This window comes from Barbus barbus (genome assembly GCF_936440315.1).
Source record: "Barbus barbus genome assembly, chromosome: 9".
Classification (NCBI taxonomy): domain Eukaryota; kingdom Metazoa; phylum Chordata; class Actinopteri; order Cypriniformes; family Cyprinidae; genus Barbus; species Barbus barbus.
The window spans coordinates 5831639-5846269 of NC_136737.1; the positions used below are offsets into that span (position 1 = coordinate 5831639).

General features: G+C 38.5%; 2 protein-coding genes across 2 annotated transcripts in view; both read right to left on the reverse strand.

Annotated features, from left to right (window-relative positions):
* The window catches only part of LOC306874607 (uncharacterized protein), a gene marked incomplete at both ends in the record, with an annotated part of 341414 nt that overhangs the window by 66853 nt on the left and 259930 nt on the right, over positions 1–14631 (reverse strand). The gene's annotated exons all lie outside the window — the stretch shown is intronic.
* Positions 3196–14631, reverse strand: part of LOC306874969 (uncharacterized protein) — a 111878-nt gene continuing 100442 nt past the window's right edge. Inside the window, exons 2-3 of the mRNA XM_079425312.1 lie at positions 9510–9836; positions 3196–3605 (exon numbers count right to left, since the gene is read on the reverse strand). Of these exons, the coding sequence (XP_079281438.1) occupies positions 3433–3605; positions 9510–9804 (468 nt within the window). The 5' untranslated portion in view covers positions 9805–9836 and the 3' untranslated portion in view covers positions 3196–3432. The remainder of the gene's footprint in view (positions 3606–9509; positions 9837–14631) is intronic.

A 14631-nucleotide genomic window follows, 5' to 3' on the forward strand; every position in this document is an offset into this window, starting at 1 on the left:
TTAATTCATGCGTTTATGACCTCAAGGTTAGATTATTGTAATGCTTTATTGGGTGGCTGTTCTGCAATATTATTATTATGTATTATTATGCAATAATATTAGTCTGTTTCTTTCTTATTCCGAGGTCACTGCAGTCACCAGATCAGATGGTGGATCAGCACCTAGAGACGATCTCTACAGCCCTGAACATCAGCGGAGACCGGGACACCTAGATGAGCCCCAGAGACAGATCACCCGGGGAGGACCGCGTCACTTAGACAGCCATTGGGGGAAAACCACTGGAACCAGTTGAGCCCTTACAATCTGACTGTGCAGCAGTTGGAATTGAACTGCCGGGTCGTCTGGCCAGAGGAGAAATGGCCCCCCGACTGAGCCTGGTTTCTCCCAAGGTTTTTTTCTCCATTCTGTCACCGATGGAGTTTTGGTTCCTTGCCGCTGTCGCCTCTGGCTTGCTCAGTTGGGGACACTTCATTTCCAGCGATATCGTCGACTTGATTGAACAGAAACTTTTTGTATTGAACTGAGCTGAACGATGCCATCACTGAATTCAATAATTAAATGCCTTTAAACTAAATATTGAGTGTTTAATCTTGTCATTTTACAATATTGACTATTTTCCTTTTTTGATATTGTGCAGTTGCTTTGACACAATTTGTATCGTTAAAAGCGCTATATAAATAAAGGTGACTTGACTTGACTTGACCAGGAACAAATAATAGATTCATGAGTAGGGATGGGTACCGAAACTCGGTATTAAATCGGTCTCGGGGCTAAATTATGAAAGACCGGAGTATCGATAAGCTCTGACGTTATCGGTACTTCTGTCGGTATTGGAGAAATTAAGAAAACACACATACATTTATTGTTGCTCTCTCTCTCTCTCTCTCTCTATATATATATATATATATAATGTCGCCAGCTGTTTTTATGTGCAATAATATTCAAACATTTGTCTATGATGCATTTTTGCTATGCGCAATTCAGAAGCCAGATCGCGCTCACGCGGAGGAGCTTCAACACACGCAACATGAAAGTCCTGTTTAATTATGATAGAAGAGAGAACCAACTATTCAAACATCTGCTCACACTTTAGGCCTGTGGCTGTTATATTAAGCTAAGTATTTTTTTTTTCCATTTTGGCTTCCAAGGATTACAGCCGCATTTCTTCTAGCACAACTCTCTTCCCTTCATAGCGGCGCGGATTCGTTCCTCCGAACCAAAACTTAAAATCTGAATCAGCTCAATCAGTGATTGTTATAAAATGCCGTCTTTACTGTTGCTACATTGCAGGACATATTTGATAGTAAAACGTTGAAAGTACAATCTGCTGTTCCCCAGGCTGAAATGTGTGTGCGCGCGTGTGCCTGCGCGGCGGCGTGCTCCAAAACGGACAAGCAAAGTACACTTTGAGCTTCGGGCGCGTCGAAATAACACACAAAAATATGCCAAAAAATACACACACAATGTGTCAAAATGGCCGGTTATGAGAGTCTTCACTTTTGTTTTAAGTGGACGAGAACAGCTGGGAGAAAATCCGATGCGTGTCAGTATATTGTCTTAAAGTGTCAGACTGGAGCTTGAGCCATCAATGTTAATCAAAGAACAAAATGCAAAGAGAAAATCACCCACAGCTCTTAATCTGAACAACGTTATAGCTTTAATAAACATAAATCTATCAGTACATACAGTGAAAACTATGCAGTGCTCATTTACATTTGATTACTTTTGTAACTATTACTTACCTGAACATTAATATTAGTAGACCTTCATGGAAAAATTAAAGCACTGTTTATTTCATTTCGTTTGTGTGTTTGTTTTATTGTATTTGTCAGTTTGTTTTACTTTGTTTCTTTGTTCATGTTGTTACTGTATCTTATCTTATGTATATAAAACACTAAAAATACCTGCACACTGGTGCATTTACAAATTGATGAAGTGCAGGCATTTTTTGTGTTTTATATACATAAGATAAGATACTGTAAGAATATGAACAAAGAACAAAGTAAAACAAAAAGTACCGATTAGAATACCGTTAAAGTACCGGATCGATAAGCAGTATCGGTAAGAGTAGTAATACCGTTAAAACCTTAACGATACCCATCCCTATTCATGAGACCACGAATGCCTGTTAAATATACACAAAACATCTCTCTCATGTTTAATCACTACAGAGACGTCAGAGCCAGCGGCAAATGTCGGAAGGACTAGCTGTGCATAAAGCTGCTCGAGGCGGATACATGAGCACTGAGCACCCGCTGAACGCATGTAGCTCCGAAATCGGCATAGCAAATTTTCCAAATAGGCATTATCTTTATAAATAAACCACAGATTTGAGTTTTAAACAACTACATTCTTGCCTGAAAAACTCTTAAAACTACATTTCATGACATGATAACAGTAATATTTTGAAAATTACACAGGTTTTTTGGCAATAATGAAGTCCACAAGAACAGACAAGAACGTATATTGAGAAACTGCTATTGTCTGTGTGAAAATATAAAATTATAAAATACACTGTTATATTTTTGTGTATTTGCGCACTCTATTGTAATTAGCCGAACAAAGCAGAGCAGAACAATTGAAGGAGAAGCTTTAACCCCTTCAACCAATCAACTTCCGCAGTTTAGCTCCACCCTTTTGGCACCCTTTGCTGTGCTAGGTACCCCAACGGAAGGGTACCAAAAAAAGTGGTACGGTACAGTTTGCTATTTTGGTACCATTCACAACTTCGGAAATAATTGCGCACCGTACTGTACTGTACCTAACCTTACCGCCCAGTGGAAACAAGCCATGTGTTGCTTTTTAAAAATAATTGTTTTAACCACCTAACGTGGTTGGCTGGTTTTAGCTGGCCATAGCTGGTTTGCAGTCTGGTTTTAGAGAGATTTTGACCACTTCTTTAGGTGGTCAGGATGGGAGACCAGCTTTACCAGCTCAGCCAGGTTGGCGTACCAGCTAAACCAGCTACTTCTAGCTTAAAAAAAGTTAGGCTGATTTTATTTATTTATTTGTTATTTTAATTTTATTTTTTTAGCAGGGAGGAACAGGGCATAGCTGAATACTGTCATATTGGTTTAGCAGCTGTATTACTGATTAATAATAATTATAATAAATAATGCTAATATTAACCAGTGAGAAGCAACAGAGAATTCAACAGGTTAAAATCAGCCAAGAATGGGCATTCAGATTTTTTTTAGTTAGCTTAGCATTAGCATCACTGTTCTTTGTAAACTTTAAGTACAGAGAGGTCCACACAACAATTAATTCCCTTACCAGGCTAACAATAAATAAATAAATAAAAAAACAGTAATCATTATGAGGAAATTGATTGATCATTAAAAGCACTGGGCTTTAATCTATAAGGCCATATTTTTTTTGTCTGAATTGCATTATAATTGCATTGTCTGGTTCAAGGGAAGATGAACACATGATTCACCTGTGAGGGTCGGATGATGATGATGATGATGATGTCCGTTTCGTTCTTTCCTGTTCAACTTTTCTGGAGGTGATGTCATACACCACAATAAAAGCAGCAGCCACGCCCACCAGAACAGAGATAACCAATCGAGTCACAGCTTCAGGAACATGACAACAGAATGTACAATCTGAGGAAATAAAAGAACAACATGAAACAGATTTGTAAATTTAGAAAGTTCACAAACTCACAACACTGGTCATAGTCTCATGTAACCAGACGGCAGAATGTCTGGGAACCTTGGCTGCTTAAAATGGCCAAGGACCACCCAAGAGGCCATATAAGACTAACAGGTAAAGCAACCAAGTTTAGTTTTCTGCTGCATTATGTTTAGGGGCATGGAAATGTCCCAACAATAACAGACCAGTGTGTAAAACTCTTGAATTTATTTCAAGGAGTATTTCCCACAAACTTTCTTCTTTGGCGCCACGGCATCTTAGTTTCCATGCAGAATGTTAAAAAAGGGGACACATGGGCATAGGCGGAGTTTCACATTTTTGCCTGGGGGGGCACCTACCGGTAGACCATGAGCTCCGATTTTTTATTTTTTACACACCGTATATACCATATTTTTTTATTTTATTTTTGCACACTGCATATACCATATTTTAAATTATTTATAGCCTATATATTTTCTTCTTCATTTAAAGGAGCACTGCGTAAGTTCTGAAATTTCTAACAGTTACTGACACCAGTGGCCGTTAGAGGAACTGCAGCCAGTCTCATGCTCGTTCTCGGTGCGCACTAAATGAGGCTTTTTTGTTTGTTTGTTTGTTTGTTTTTGTGTCTGGGTTGTGCTGGAGGCTGGTCGCTTCTTTCCGTCCACAGAGTCCATTTCAAACACTACCGCTAGCGATTGCCGCTGTAGACGAAAACGCGCATGACGTCACATTTTGTGAATTTTCGTGCCAATTTGGACCCGACTCCTCCAGAGTCCAGACACAACTGAGCCTACAGGCTGATAGAGGCAACCTTGGTGGACAGTCAAGGTGTCATTCTTCCTATTACATTATGGTTGGCTCATAAATGGACAAATGAAAACTCTTATCTTAAAGATTTTTTTAAGTAAAAACCTATATAGCCCCTTTAAAATACATTTACAACTACGCCTGGTTGGCTATACAAAGAGTGGAATAAAAACTTATGTCTTACCTAATGTAGAAGAATCCGCCTCTTTTGAGAAGTGTCAAAGTTAGAGACCTCCACGATTTTTATTGTGGGTTTATTAAAAAAACGACGAATATACATTTTGTTCATTTAGCGTATCTTTGCAGAAAGCGGGAAGAGAACGAGAAGAGAGTAACTTACACTCACGCGATACTTTGAGATTCGCGAGTTGTGAGAGTAGGTTTTTTTTTTTTTTTTTTACATTAACTACAAATAATTTAGCCTTAACATACTCATTAAAATAAGATAATGCAAATAAAATGAGACAATCTGAAAATATTTTTGTATTCATAGATCTGACAAAATCGATTGGGCTCTGATCTGGGGGGGGGGCGTGCCCCCCCCAAACTCCGCCTATGCACATGGGTCTCCCAGAAATCCTGTACAATTTAACCAATCCAATAATGACTTCGAAACTCCCGAAGGGTTTCCAGTATTTTGTGTCATATGCATCTGACATTCAGCTAGCAGTCCATGGGTGTGACGTCTGAGACTGAGACTTGGCTGGACAGGATGCTCAAGGAAACAGAGACCGTTTATGCGATCTTACGTCCTTGTCTCAAATTTAAATTTACGATATTTAAGTCATCATTGACTGTCAAAGTTCATTTCAAATACTCAATAACGCAAGTACAGAGGACATATGAAAGTGGCCGGATGTGTTCCTAAAATCAAGGATGGATCGAATGCAGAATTGAGAGAATTGAACCGTTAGAAATCCCATAAGACGCTGCGGGCAGACAACGTACGTTAGACTGTAGGCTTCAGAGATTCCCGCTGCAAGCACACAAATATATGACAGCTTATGAAAGTAAACATTTAACATTTTGTTTTGCATAATTTTAATGAAGTGAGAAAGCCTGTCATACATTTTATTGGCATATTAAAAATATTTTTAACATTGGCAAAGAATATATATCATTATAAATAGCTAATCATATTCACAAATACATGCGGTAAAAAGCTATAAAATATGAAAATATTGTCTAAAATAAAATTAAAAATGTTTTAAAAGCGTTAATGACATTTGGTTGTGATGTTTATGTGTTATTTATTGTGTACGGTGTACTGACTCAATCTTTATAAGCTGCTGGGACTGTCAGTTGATCAAGATCACAGCGCATCTCAATTCTTACAAGGATGCGTTCTGTGTTCTCGCATCCTTCCGAGGTCGTTCTTTCAAGGAAGCCTGGCAAGACTGGTCTCCATGAGAACACAGGTCTGCTCTTTGCAGATCTTGGAATTGAGAAACAGCCAGAGTCATTTCTGACATAGTGACATGGTACTCCATGGGGGGAGTGGCTTTGAAGCTTTGAACACTGACATTATCAGCCTGTACCATCTTGGCCACTGGACCTGTCTTATGGTGGACAAGACTGATGTCCAGTGTGGCATATCCAGAGCTGAGATTGGTGCAAGCCCAGCGTTCCCTGCTTCACCCTCCAATCCAGTGGTCTTGGAAGCTCTTCCAGCATCATCTGTGCTGATGTGATGGTGACCACCATTTTGTGTGTTTGGGCCATATACACACGTGGTCAGAACTGTTGGTACCCTTGGTAAATATGATCAAAGAAGGCTCTGAAAATAAACCTGCATTAATGTTCCTTTTGATTTTCTAAAACAAACAAACAACAACAACAACAAAAACCTTCCTTTCCTCATCACAAAACTTTCCTTGAATCTCATTATGAAATAAAAGTTTTTTCTCAAATACATGTTGGACAATTATTGGTACTCCTAGAAATTCTTGAAGGATAAGTGAAGTGAAGTGACATACTGCCAAGTACGGTGACCCATACTCGGAATTTGTGCTCTGCATTTAACCCATCCAACATGCACACACACAGCAGTGAACACACACCCGGAGCAGTTGGGGGTTCGGTGCCTTGCTCAAGGGCACCTCAGTCGTGGTATTGAGGGTGGAGAGAGCGCTGGACATTCACTCCCCCCACCTACAATCCCTGCCGGCCCGAGACTCGAACCCGCAACCTTTGGATTACGAGTCCGACTCTCTAACCATTAGGCCACGACTTCCCCTGGCCTGGAGTGGATCGCAGCTCTACAATGGCCTTCATAATAATATTAATTATATTATTTCTTGCATAAATGTAACTTTAATTAATAATTATTCATGTTAGAGAATAAATTGAATATGGCTTTAGTCTGCCATTCTACTCTCTGAGAAGCTGCTTTCATTGTGTGCTTAACCATGCCCGATAAGGTTTAGGGCTGAGGTAACCTTGAAGTAAGATAAGTGTTTCTCTGCGTATGTGTGTTTCTCTGCGTATGTGTCTGTACAGGAAGAAGCGCAGACAGTCCCAGGACAAACATCCATCTGCCAATGTCCAGCGTATCAGATATACGTCTTTGGAGAGACGTTTTGCGTCTGACTTCTGATCACTCGTCACCAAAACAGTCATCAGAAGATATGCTTCAAGCTTGCATCCATATGTGGAAATTATCTAAGTTTATCTAGGTTTTGGAACCAATCAGAAATTTGCTGACTTATGCATTGACACTATTAACAACCTCTGTCAGGGTATAATTGTGGTGAATTTTGTACTGTAAAGCGAGGGCGGTCTATGAACTCTGTGCGAGTGTTAGCGCTGTCTTCTGCGGATGAAACTGCAAACTATTTCTTCTGTAAATTTCTTTAATTAATCGCAATCTGACTCTTGGTCTTTGTTCATCATACCTGGTCCATAGGTTTTAACTGTTAATTCCCAACATTCTTAAGAGTAAAATATCTCTGAAGTATATTCCCATTCATATTTACACTTTTGAGCACTCCAGGGTGATTATGAACATGATATTATCCAGTCATGGCTTCCTGTTTCATAGAAAAACAAGGGAAAACAAAGGCCAAATTCCCTTAATCATCCATCACAATGAGAAAAACCAAAGAATATATTTCTGATGTGCAGCAAAAGATAATTGAGCTTCACAAATTAGTGAAGTGGTTTTAAGAAAAGAGCTAGAGCAGTGAAAATTCCATTTTCCACCATCAGGGCAATAATTAAGAATTTCCAATCAACATAAAATGTTACGAAACTGCCTGGAAGAGGACGTGTGTCTATATCATACTAATGCACGGTGAGAAGGAGAGTTTGAGTGGCTAAAGACTCTCCAAGGACCACAGCTGGAGAATTGCAGAAAATAGTTGAGTCTCGGGGTCAGAAAACCTTAAAAAAAGATCAAACAGCCCCAAGACCACCACATGTTGTTCAGGAGGGTTTCAAGAAAAATTATCCTCAGTCATCCAAAAACAAACTCCAGCATATTCAGTTATCAGACACGACTGGAACTTCAAATGGGACTGGCTTCTATGGTCAGATGAAACAAAAAAATGAGTTTTTAGCAGCAAACACTCAAGATGGGTTTGGTGCACACAGGGATAAAAAGTACCCCATGTGTACAATGAAATACTGCTGTATTTTTGATGTTGCGCGCCTATATTTCTGCTGGAGGTCCTGGACATCTTGTTTAGACACATGGCAGCATGGATTCTATCAAATACCAACAGATAAAAAAAATCAACAAGTGACTGACTCTGTTAGAAATCTTATAATGGGCCATGTCTGGATCTTCAAATGGACAATAATCCAAACACAAACCTCAAAAACAACAGAACAATGGGTCACTGAGCACAAAACCAAACTTCTGCTATGGCCATTCCAGTCCTCTGACCTGAACCCTGTAGAAAATGAGTGAGGTGAACTGAAGAGAAGCAGCACCATCTTGGAGCTGTGAATCTGAAGGGTCTGGAGTGATTCTGGATGAAGGAATGGTCTCTGATCTCCTGTCAGGTGCTCTCTAACCTCATCAGGCATTATAGGAGAAAATTTAGAGCCATTATTTTGGCAAATATTTCATAATGATATTTCCCCCCATTTTAAATTCTTCTTCTCCAATGAAAGGTTACATTTTTTATATAGTTTTTTTAAATAAAAGATCAAAAGGATTAACAATGCAGATTAATTTTCACAGCCTTCTTTGATCATATTTACCAAGGGTACCAACAATTCTGACACGTGTGTAAATGTCTACAGCTCCTCCGAGGCAGCATTATCTGCTCCAGATCCTTCTGAGGCAGTGACATCTGCTCCTGAACCTTCTACCTGTCCTGTCACAGCAAAGGAGGGCATACGCTGTGCTCCTCTGAACTCTGTGCTCGCTGCCCCCACTAGCTCCTTCCTGCTCTACCTTGGTTTCCGGGCCCCCGGTCTGCCTCTGCTCCACCTCCCACCTGTACTTTTGCTTTGCGTTTTGTCCTTGGAGCGTCTGTAATCCACTCCCTTACGGGGGCTGTTTCATGTTCCATGTGTCTTGTCTGGACTTTTGTGTTGAAGTGATTCCTGTGCCTTGTTTGTAGTTTTTCCTCTTGATTAGTCTCCCCAGGTTAATCGTGTAACTCCAGTTTGTTAATCTTGTTAACCCTTGTGTTTCCCTTGCTACTTTGTCAGTTGTTGAATGTATTTTTTTTTTAAATCTTTGTGTTTTTGTTTCCTTGTTTCAGGTTTTCCATTAATTTGGTTACTTTTATGAAACTGCTGCTGCAAAACAAATCCAAGCCTTTGTTTGCCTCCGCTTGCTTCTGGACATTACAAATACAAGAACTACAAAAGGCAAAAATGTGTCCCTTTTCCTAAAGAGAACAAAAATGCTTCTATCCCCTTCAGATATTTATTTTTTTGTCACCTTACTACTGAAAGCATTTTAACAAAGTGCATCGGTGTGTAATACAGTATGTCAACTGCAAACATATTTCAAAGGTACTTGTACAATGACTGTAAAGTTGAACTACTAATGAAATTATGTCAAGAAATATGTCAAATCTGTAGTATAAAATAGAGTAAGCTGTACTCACAATAGACAGTAACATTGAATCTGTGTTTTGCCTCTGAGCTGCTGCTGATCACAACTTGATAAAGTCCAGAGTCTGTGGTTCTGGTGTTTGTGATGGTCAGAGATCCAGTTTGATTGTCCAGCTTCAGTCGGTCTCTGAATCTCCCATCAGTACCATTAAATATCTTACTGGTCTTTCCCTTAATTCTAGCTATGAGAGACCTGTTAGTTCCAAATGTCCACTCAATCTTATCACCTGTCTGTGTTTCTGTAACATTAATCTGTAGAGTGACAGAATCTCCCTCCAGCACTGACATTGACTTCACTTCATCAGTAACACCAAACACACCTGATGAACAAACAGAAACAGTTTCTCAGTTACACTCATTAAAGTTACATTTTGTTGAGCTTTAACTGTGGTACAGTACATCAACTACAAGTCTCTGTCAGATATTCCCCATTTTGGACTTTAAAATTGAAGTGTTAGTGTTTTAGTTTCCTGTTTTAATCTTGTAGCCTGTTTGTAGTTTTGTTGATTAGTTTATTGCTTGTTTCAACCTATTTCTGGTTAACCTTGTTATCCCTGTGTATACAGTCATGGCCAAAAATATCAGCACCCTTGGTAAATATGATCAAAGAAGGCTGTGAAAATTAATCTGCATTGTTAATCCTTTTGATCTTTTATTAAAAAAAATTCACAAAAATCTAACCATTCATCGGATAATAAGAATTTAAAAAACATTTTTCTCAAAAACATATTGGACACAATTATTGGTACCTCTAGAAATTCTTATGAGTAAAATATCTCTGAAGTATATTCCCATTCATATTCACAATTTTGAGCACTCCAGGGTGATTATGAACATGACATTATCCAGCCATGGCTTCCTGTTTCACAGAAATATAAATAGGAGCGAAAACAAAAGCCAAATTCCCTTAATCATCCATCATAATGAGAAAAACCCAAAAATATATTTCTGATGTTCAGTAAAAGATAATTGAGCTTCACAAATTAGTGAAGTGATTAGTGATTTTTATATTTCAAAGGATCTGTACTTGTACAATGACAGTAAAGTTGAATCTTCCAATCAAAATATGTCAATACATATACCAAATCTGTAGAATATAATAGAGTGAGCTGTAATACCCTACTTACCATAGACAGTAACATTGAAACTGTGTTGATCCTTTGATCTGCTGTTGTTGCTGCTGATCTCAACTTGATAAAGTCCAGAGTCTGTGGTTCTGATGTTTGTGATGGTCAGAGATCCAGTCTGATTGTCCAGCTTCAGTCTGTCTCTGAATCTCCCATCACTACCATTAAATATCTTACTGGTATTTCCCTTAATTCTAGCTATGAGATTCCTGTTAGTTCCAAATGTCCACACAATCTTATCACCTGTCTGTGTTTCAGTTAAATGAATCTGCAGAGTGACAGAATCTCCCTCCTTCACTGACACTGACTTCACCGTGTCTGTATCACCGATCGTGCCTGATGAACAAACAGAAACAGTCTCTCAGTCACATATATTAAAGTTAAATTTAATAAAGCTTTAACTGAAATTAGCCGCAGTTTTGAATTGATTACAAACTTTGGAAAGTTAGTAAGACAGAAACATCAGTGAGGAAAATATAAGACTGGGTGCAAAACACAGATACTTGAATCCCCAATTCTTCATATGTTTTACATTAGAACTTTTCGTATTGTGTTATGAGCTAGTAAATAGAGCTGTGTAAATCCCATTTTTTTTATGGAGTAACTGAAGTTATTTAGAGCTCCAAATGATAAATGTGTAGCTGTAAAAGACTGTCTATAACTTACCAACCAGATGCCAAAAGCACAAACAGCAAAAAGCAAACGTGTGAAACATTTTCTTCAACAGTTCAGGGGTCTGAAAACGTTTCAGTCACGTTTGAAAACCTATGTGCACCAGCAGTAAAGATGTGTATATCAAAAACCATAGACAAGATTAACTGTTGGCTAACTTCCGCCTGACTGAATTAGACCACACCCCATGCCTTCAACCACAAGTTCTCTGTACAAACCTCGCCCTCAAAACTTGTCAGCCAACACAAACACACAAAACTACTGACAGGTATGAGAGTCTTTTCTGATTAAAAACTACTACAATTCCCTTTTTGCTTATTACAGCCTGTTACCAAGGTCATTTAACAAGTATGTACTGTACACAGGCACGTGCAGGGGGGTGGGGGGTGGGGGGGGGGGGGAGTGCGATGGGTGCTTGAGCACCTGCCCCTTTTCCCCTTGATGCCCAAAATGCCCTTTTGTCAAGGAAATGTAAATTTTACTTTATTTTTTATTTTTTGTAATTAAACGCCCTAGTAAAGTTAATAAATATTAGTTTAGCCGTAAATTTAATTATCCACATGATGACCTTTCACCTGACGATCTCATCCGGGACTATCCCTCACGTTCAGACAACTTTAGGATGCCTTCAATAACGTCCGCGGCGGCCTGTAAGTGGAGTTCTCAGCGGAGCGGTGTGCTTGTAAACTTACATAATTTAATTATTATTATTTTCTGATAACGGCGTGAAGAGATCATGCACAGCTGTTGTTTATATTGCTGTGTGTAGCCTGTGAAAGCAATGTCAGCTGCAGCAAGGGGCTACAAGATTTTTGTTCAGTGTTTTCCTAATGACAATTTTATGATTGGTTTATAAAGGCAACTACGAACACCCTTTTCCCATTTTTATCACAGAATAATTCAGGAACTATATTTTAAAGTTTCTATACTAAATTATATATCAATCAGTAGGCTACTGCATTTTTCATATAGTTTATTTATTTATTACCTGAAGATAACTTGAAAAACACACATAAACCATATATTCTCGCAATCGTGTGTTTATTGTCTTCACGTTTCATCAGTAAAAACGTTTCTGCTTTTTATTCAGCTCAGCTATAGCGATAGCCGTGTGAGTTTGTCCATACGTCAAAAGTTTCTGCGCAAAAGAGCGGCCTCTGGCTTGGCGTATGAAGGAAACATGCAGTGCACGAGTGTTCAGCTCTCCTGATAATCACATTTCCTCATTTTGGAAATGAATAAAACGTCAGGTCTTGTCTCTTTTAATTTAAATCTAGATTTAAATATAGAAACCTCTATGTGAAAACACCTGCTCGAGCTTGAATAAAGTGTGGGGGATGAATTTACATTTTATTAAAATTAATATTAAATAAAAATGCAGCTAACGTAGTTCTACACACAGCAATAAAAACAAAGGTGCTTGTTCTCTTTCGTTCTTGCTGTTTAATTGGGAAAAGTTTAAAGCGCGTCGAGGTGTCTTGTCTTTATGTTATCTGACTAAAAACTATTAATACTTTGAACTATTATTATTACGGCATTTATTTAAAAAAACGTAGAGTGCCGTAAAAATAACAACAAAACACTAATTTTGCATTCACACTAATGAAAACACAGCTCTTAGCAATTAAAGGTGGGGTATGTAATAAAAAAAAAAAACGCTTTAGAAAACTGAGTTGGGGATGAGTACGAAAACAAACTTGTAGCCAATCAGCAGTAAGGGGCGTGTCTACTCAGGATGTGGAGGAGAGAGCATTCAGTGAACAGCTGAGCCGAGCGACAGTAAGATAGAGATGGTGGGCGGATAAAAAAACAAGAGGAAAACGTCTGAGGAACGATAAGGCAAGAAATAGCACCCGTGTAAATATCGGATCAGCTTTCAAGTGCTGGAGCGAACTCAATGAGCATAAGGCCTGCGATCGGATGCCGAGGTTGCTTTGTTTCTTCTCGATAGGTGAGTAACACCATGTCTACACCGGACACGGCGCGGCGCAACAGCTGCCTACACTGGACGCGATAAAGCAACCATTGAAAATCATTTGAAATTTGATTTCAAAATCAACATTGGCTACCAGAAATCACTTACCCCTTAAAATAAACTGAAAAAGACACAGGATTTAGGTTGCAATCACTACTTGCTTCTATTATGTCTTTCTATTGCCGCAATAAATCAACCAATCAGTGTTTGAGTTTTAGCCCCACCTACTGAGCTGCCCTGCCCACTTGGAGCTGTTTCTGACCTTCATACTTGAGAAAGCACAGCTGATATCTGTTTCAATGCTGTGAAAAATGAGTATTGAAACTTTTTCAAATATTCAGAATCTGCATGTATCGAAAAATTAACATGTATGACACTAGCTTGTATATTTAAGATATATATTTTAAAATCTTGAACTGAATTCCTACTCAGCAACAGAGACAGGTGAGCATCGGGGACAGGTAGAAATGGTGGAGAGGATAAATAAAAAAATAAAAAAAATCACAAAGGAAACTGTCATGTGGACTTTTTGAAAATGCATGACTCAAGACTTGAGAAGAGAACAAATCCACATCAACTGTGCCTTTTGGGACTAGGTCTAATGTTAATGTACCACTTCAAAAGTAAAATTATATCCCACGCTGTTGCCCACTCATTTAGGAGGGCAACAGAGTAATTTTATGTTTAGGGAGAAATGAAATCTCTCAACAATAGACCTGTATGAATCAATGCACTCTTGAAGAAGATATATTTTTGTTTGTTTGTTTGCAAATTCTAATATCAATACAGCATGGTTAAAACAATGGCACAGAATAACACTACACACCAAAGAAAAAAAATTGTTACTGTTGCAAAACTAGACTACAGCTTCAACACGCTACACGCATGCTCACTCAGCCGAGACACAAAGACAGAAGTAGATGTTGATTTTTCCTGCATGACCTACAAGACCACAACACTCTAAGAAAATATTTTTAAACTCCAATTTCAAACCCTTTCAAAAGAGCTGCTGGAAGAAAATGTTTAAAGAAAATACACTTGTTTTTTTCTGTCTGTGCCTTTGTCCTCTGGTTGGTAAGTTATACACGTTTGTTTGTTACGGTAGCAGTTAGTACAGATCAATTGTACACTATTTAAACCAGAAGTCAGAAGATTTGATCTTGCTTTTATTCCCGATATAACTATACAATATAATCTGGATTCAAGTTTAACCAAGATTATTCACTATTTATCAATTATAATTATTCTGATGCATTTCATTGTCCTGTTAAGATAGGATACCAAACAGAACCTCTGTATGTTCGGTCAGTTATTCCCATTTCGGAATCAGAATCAGAATCA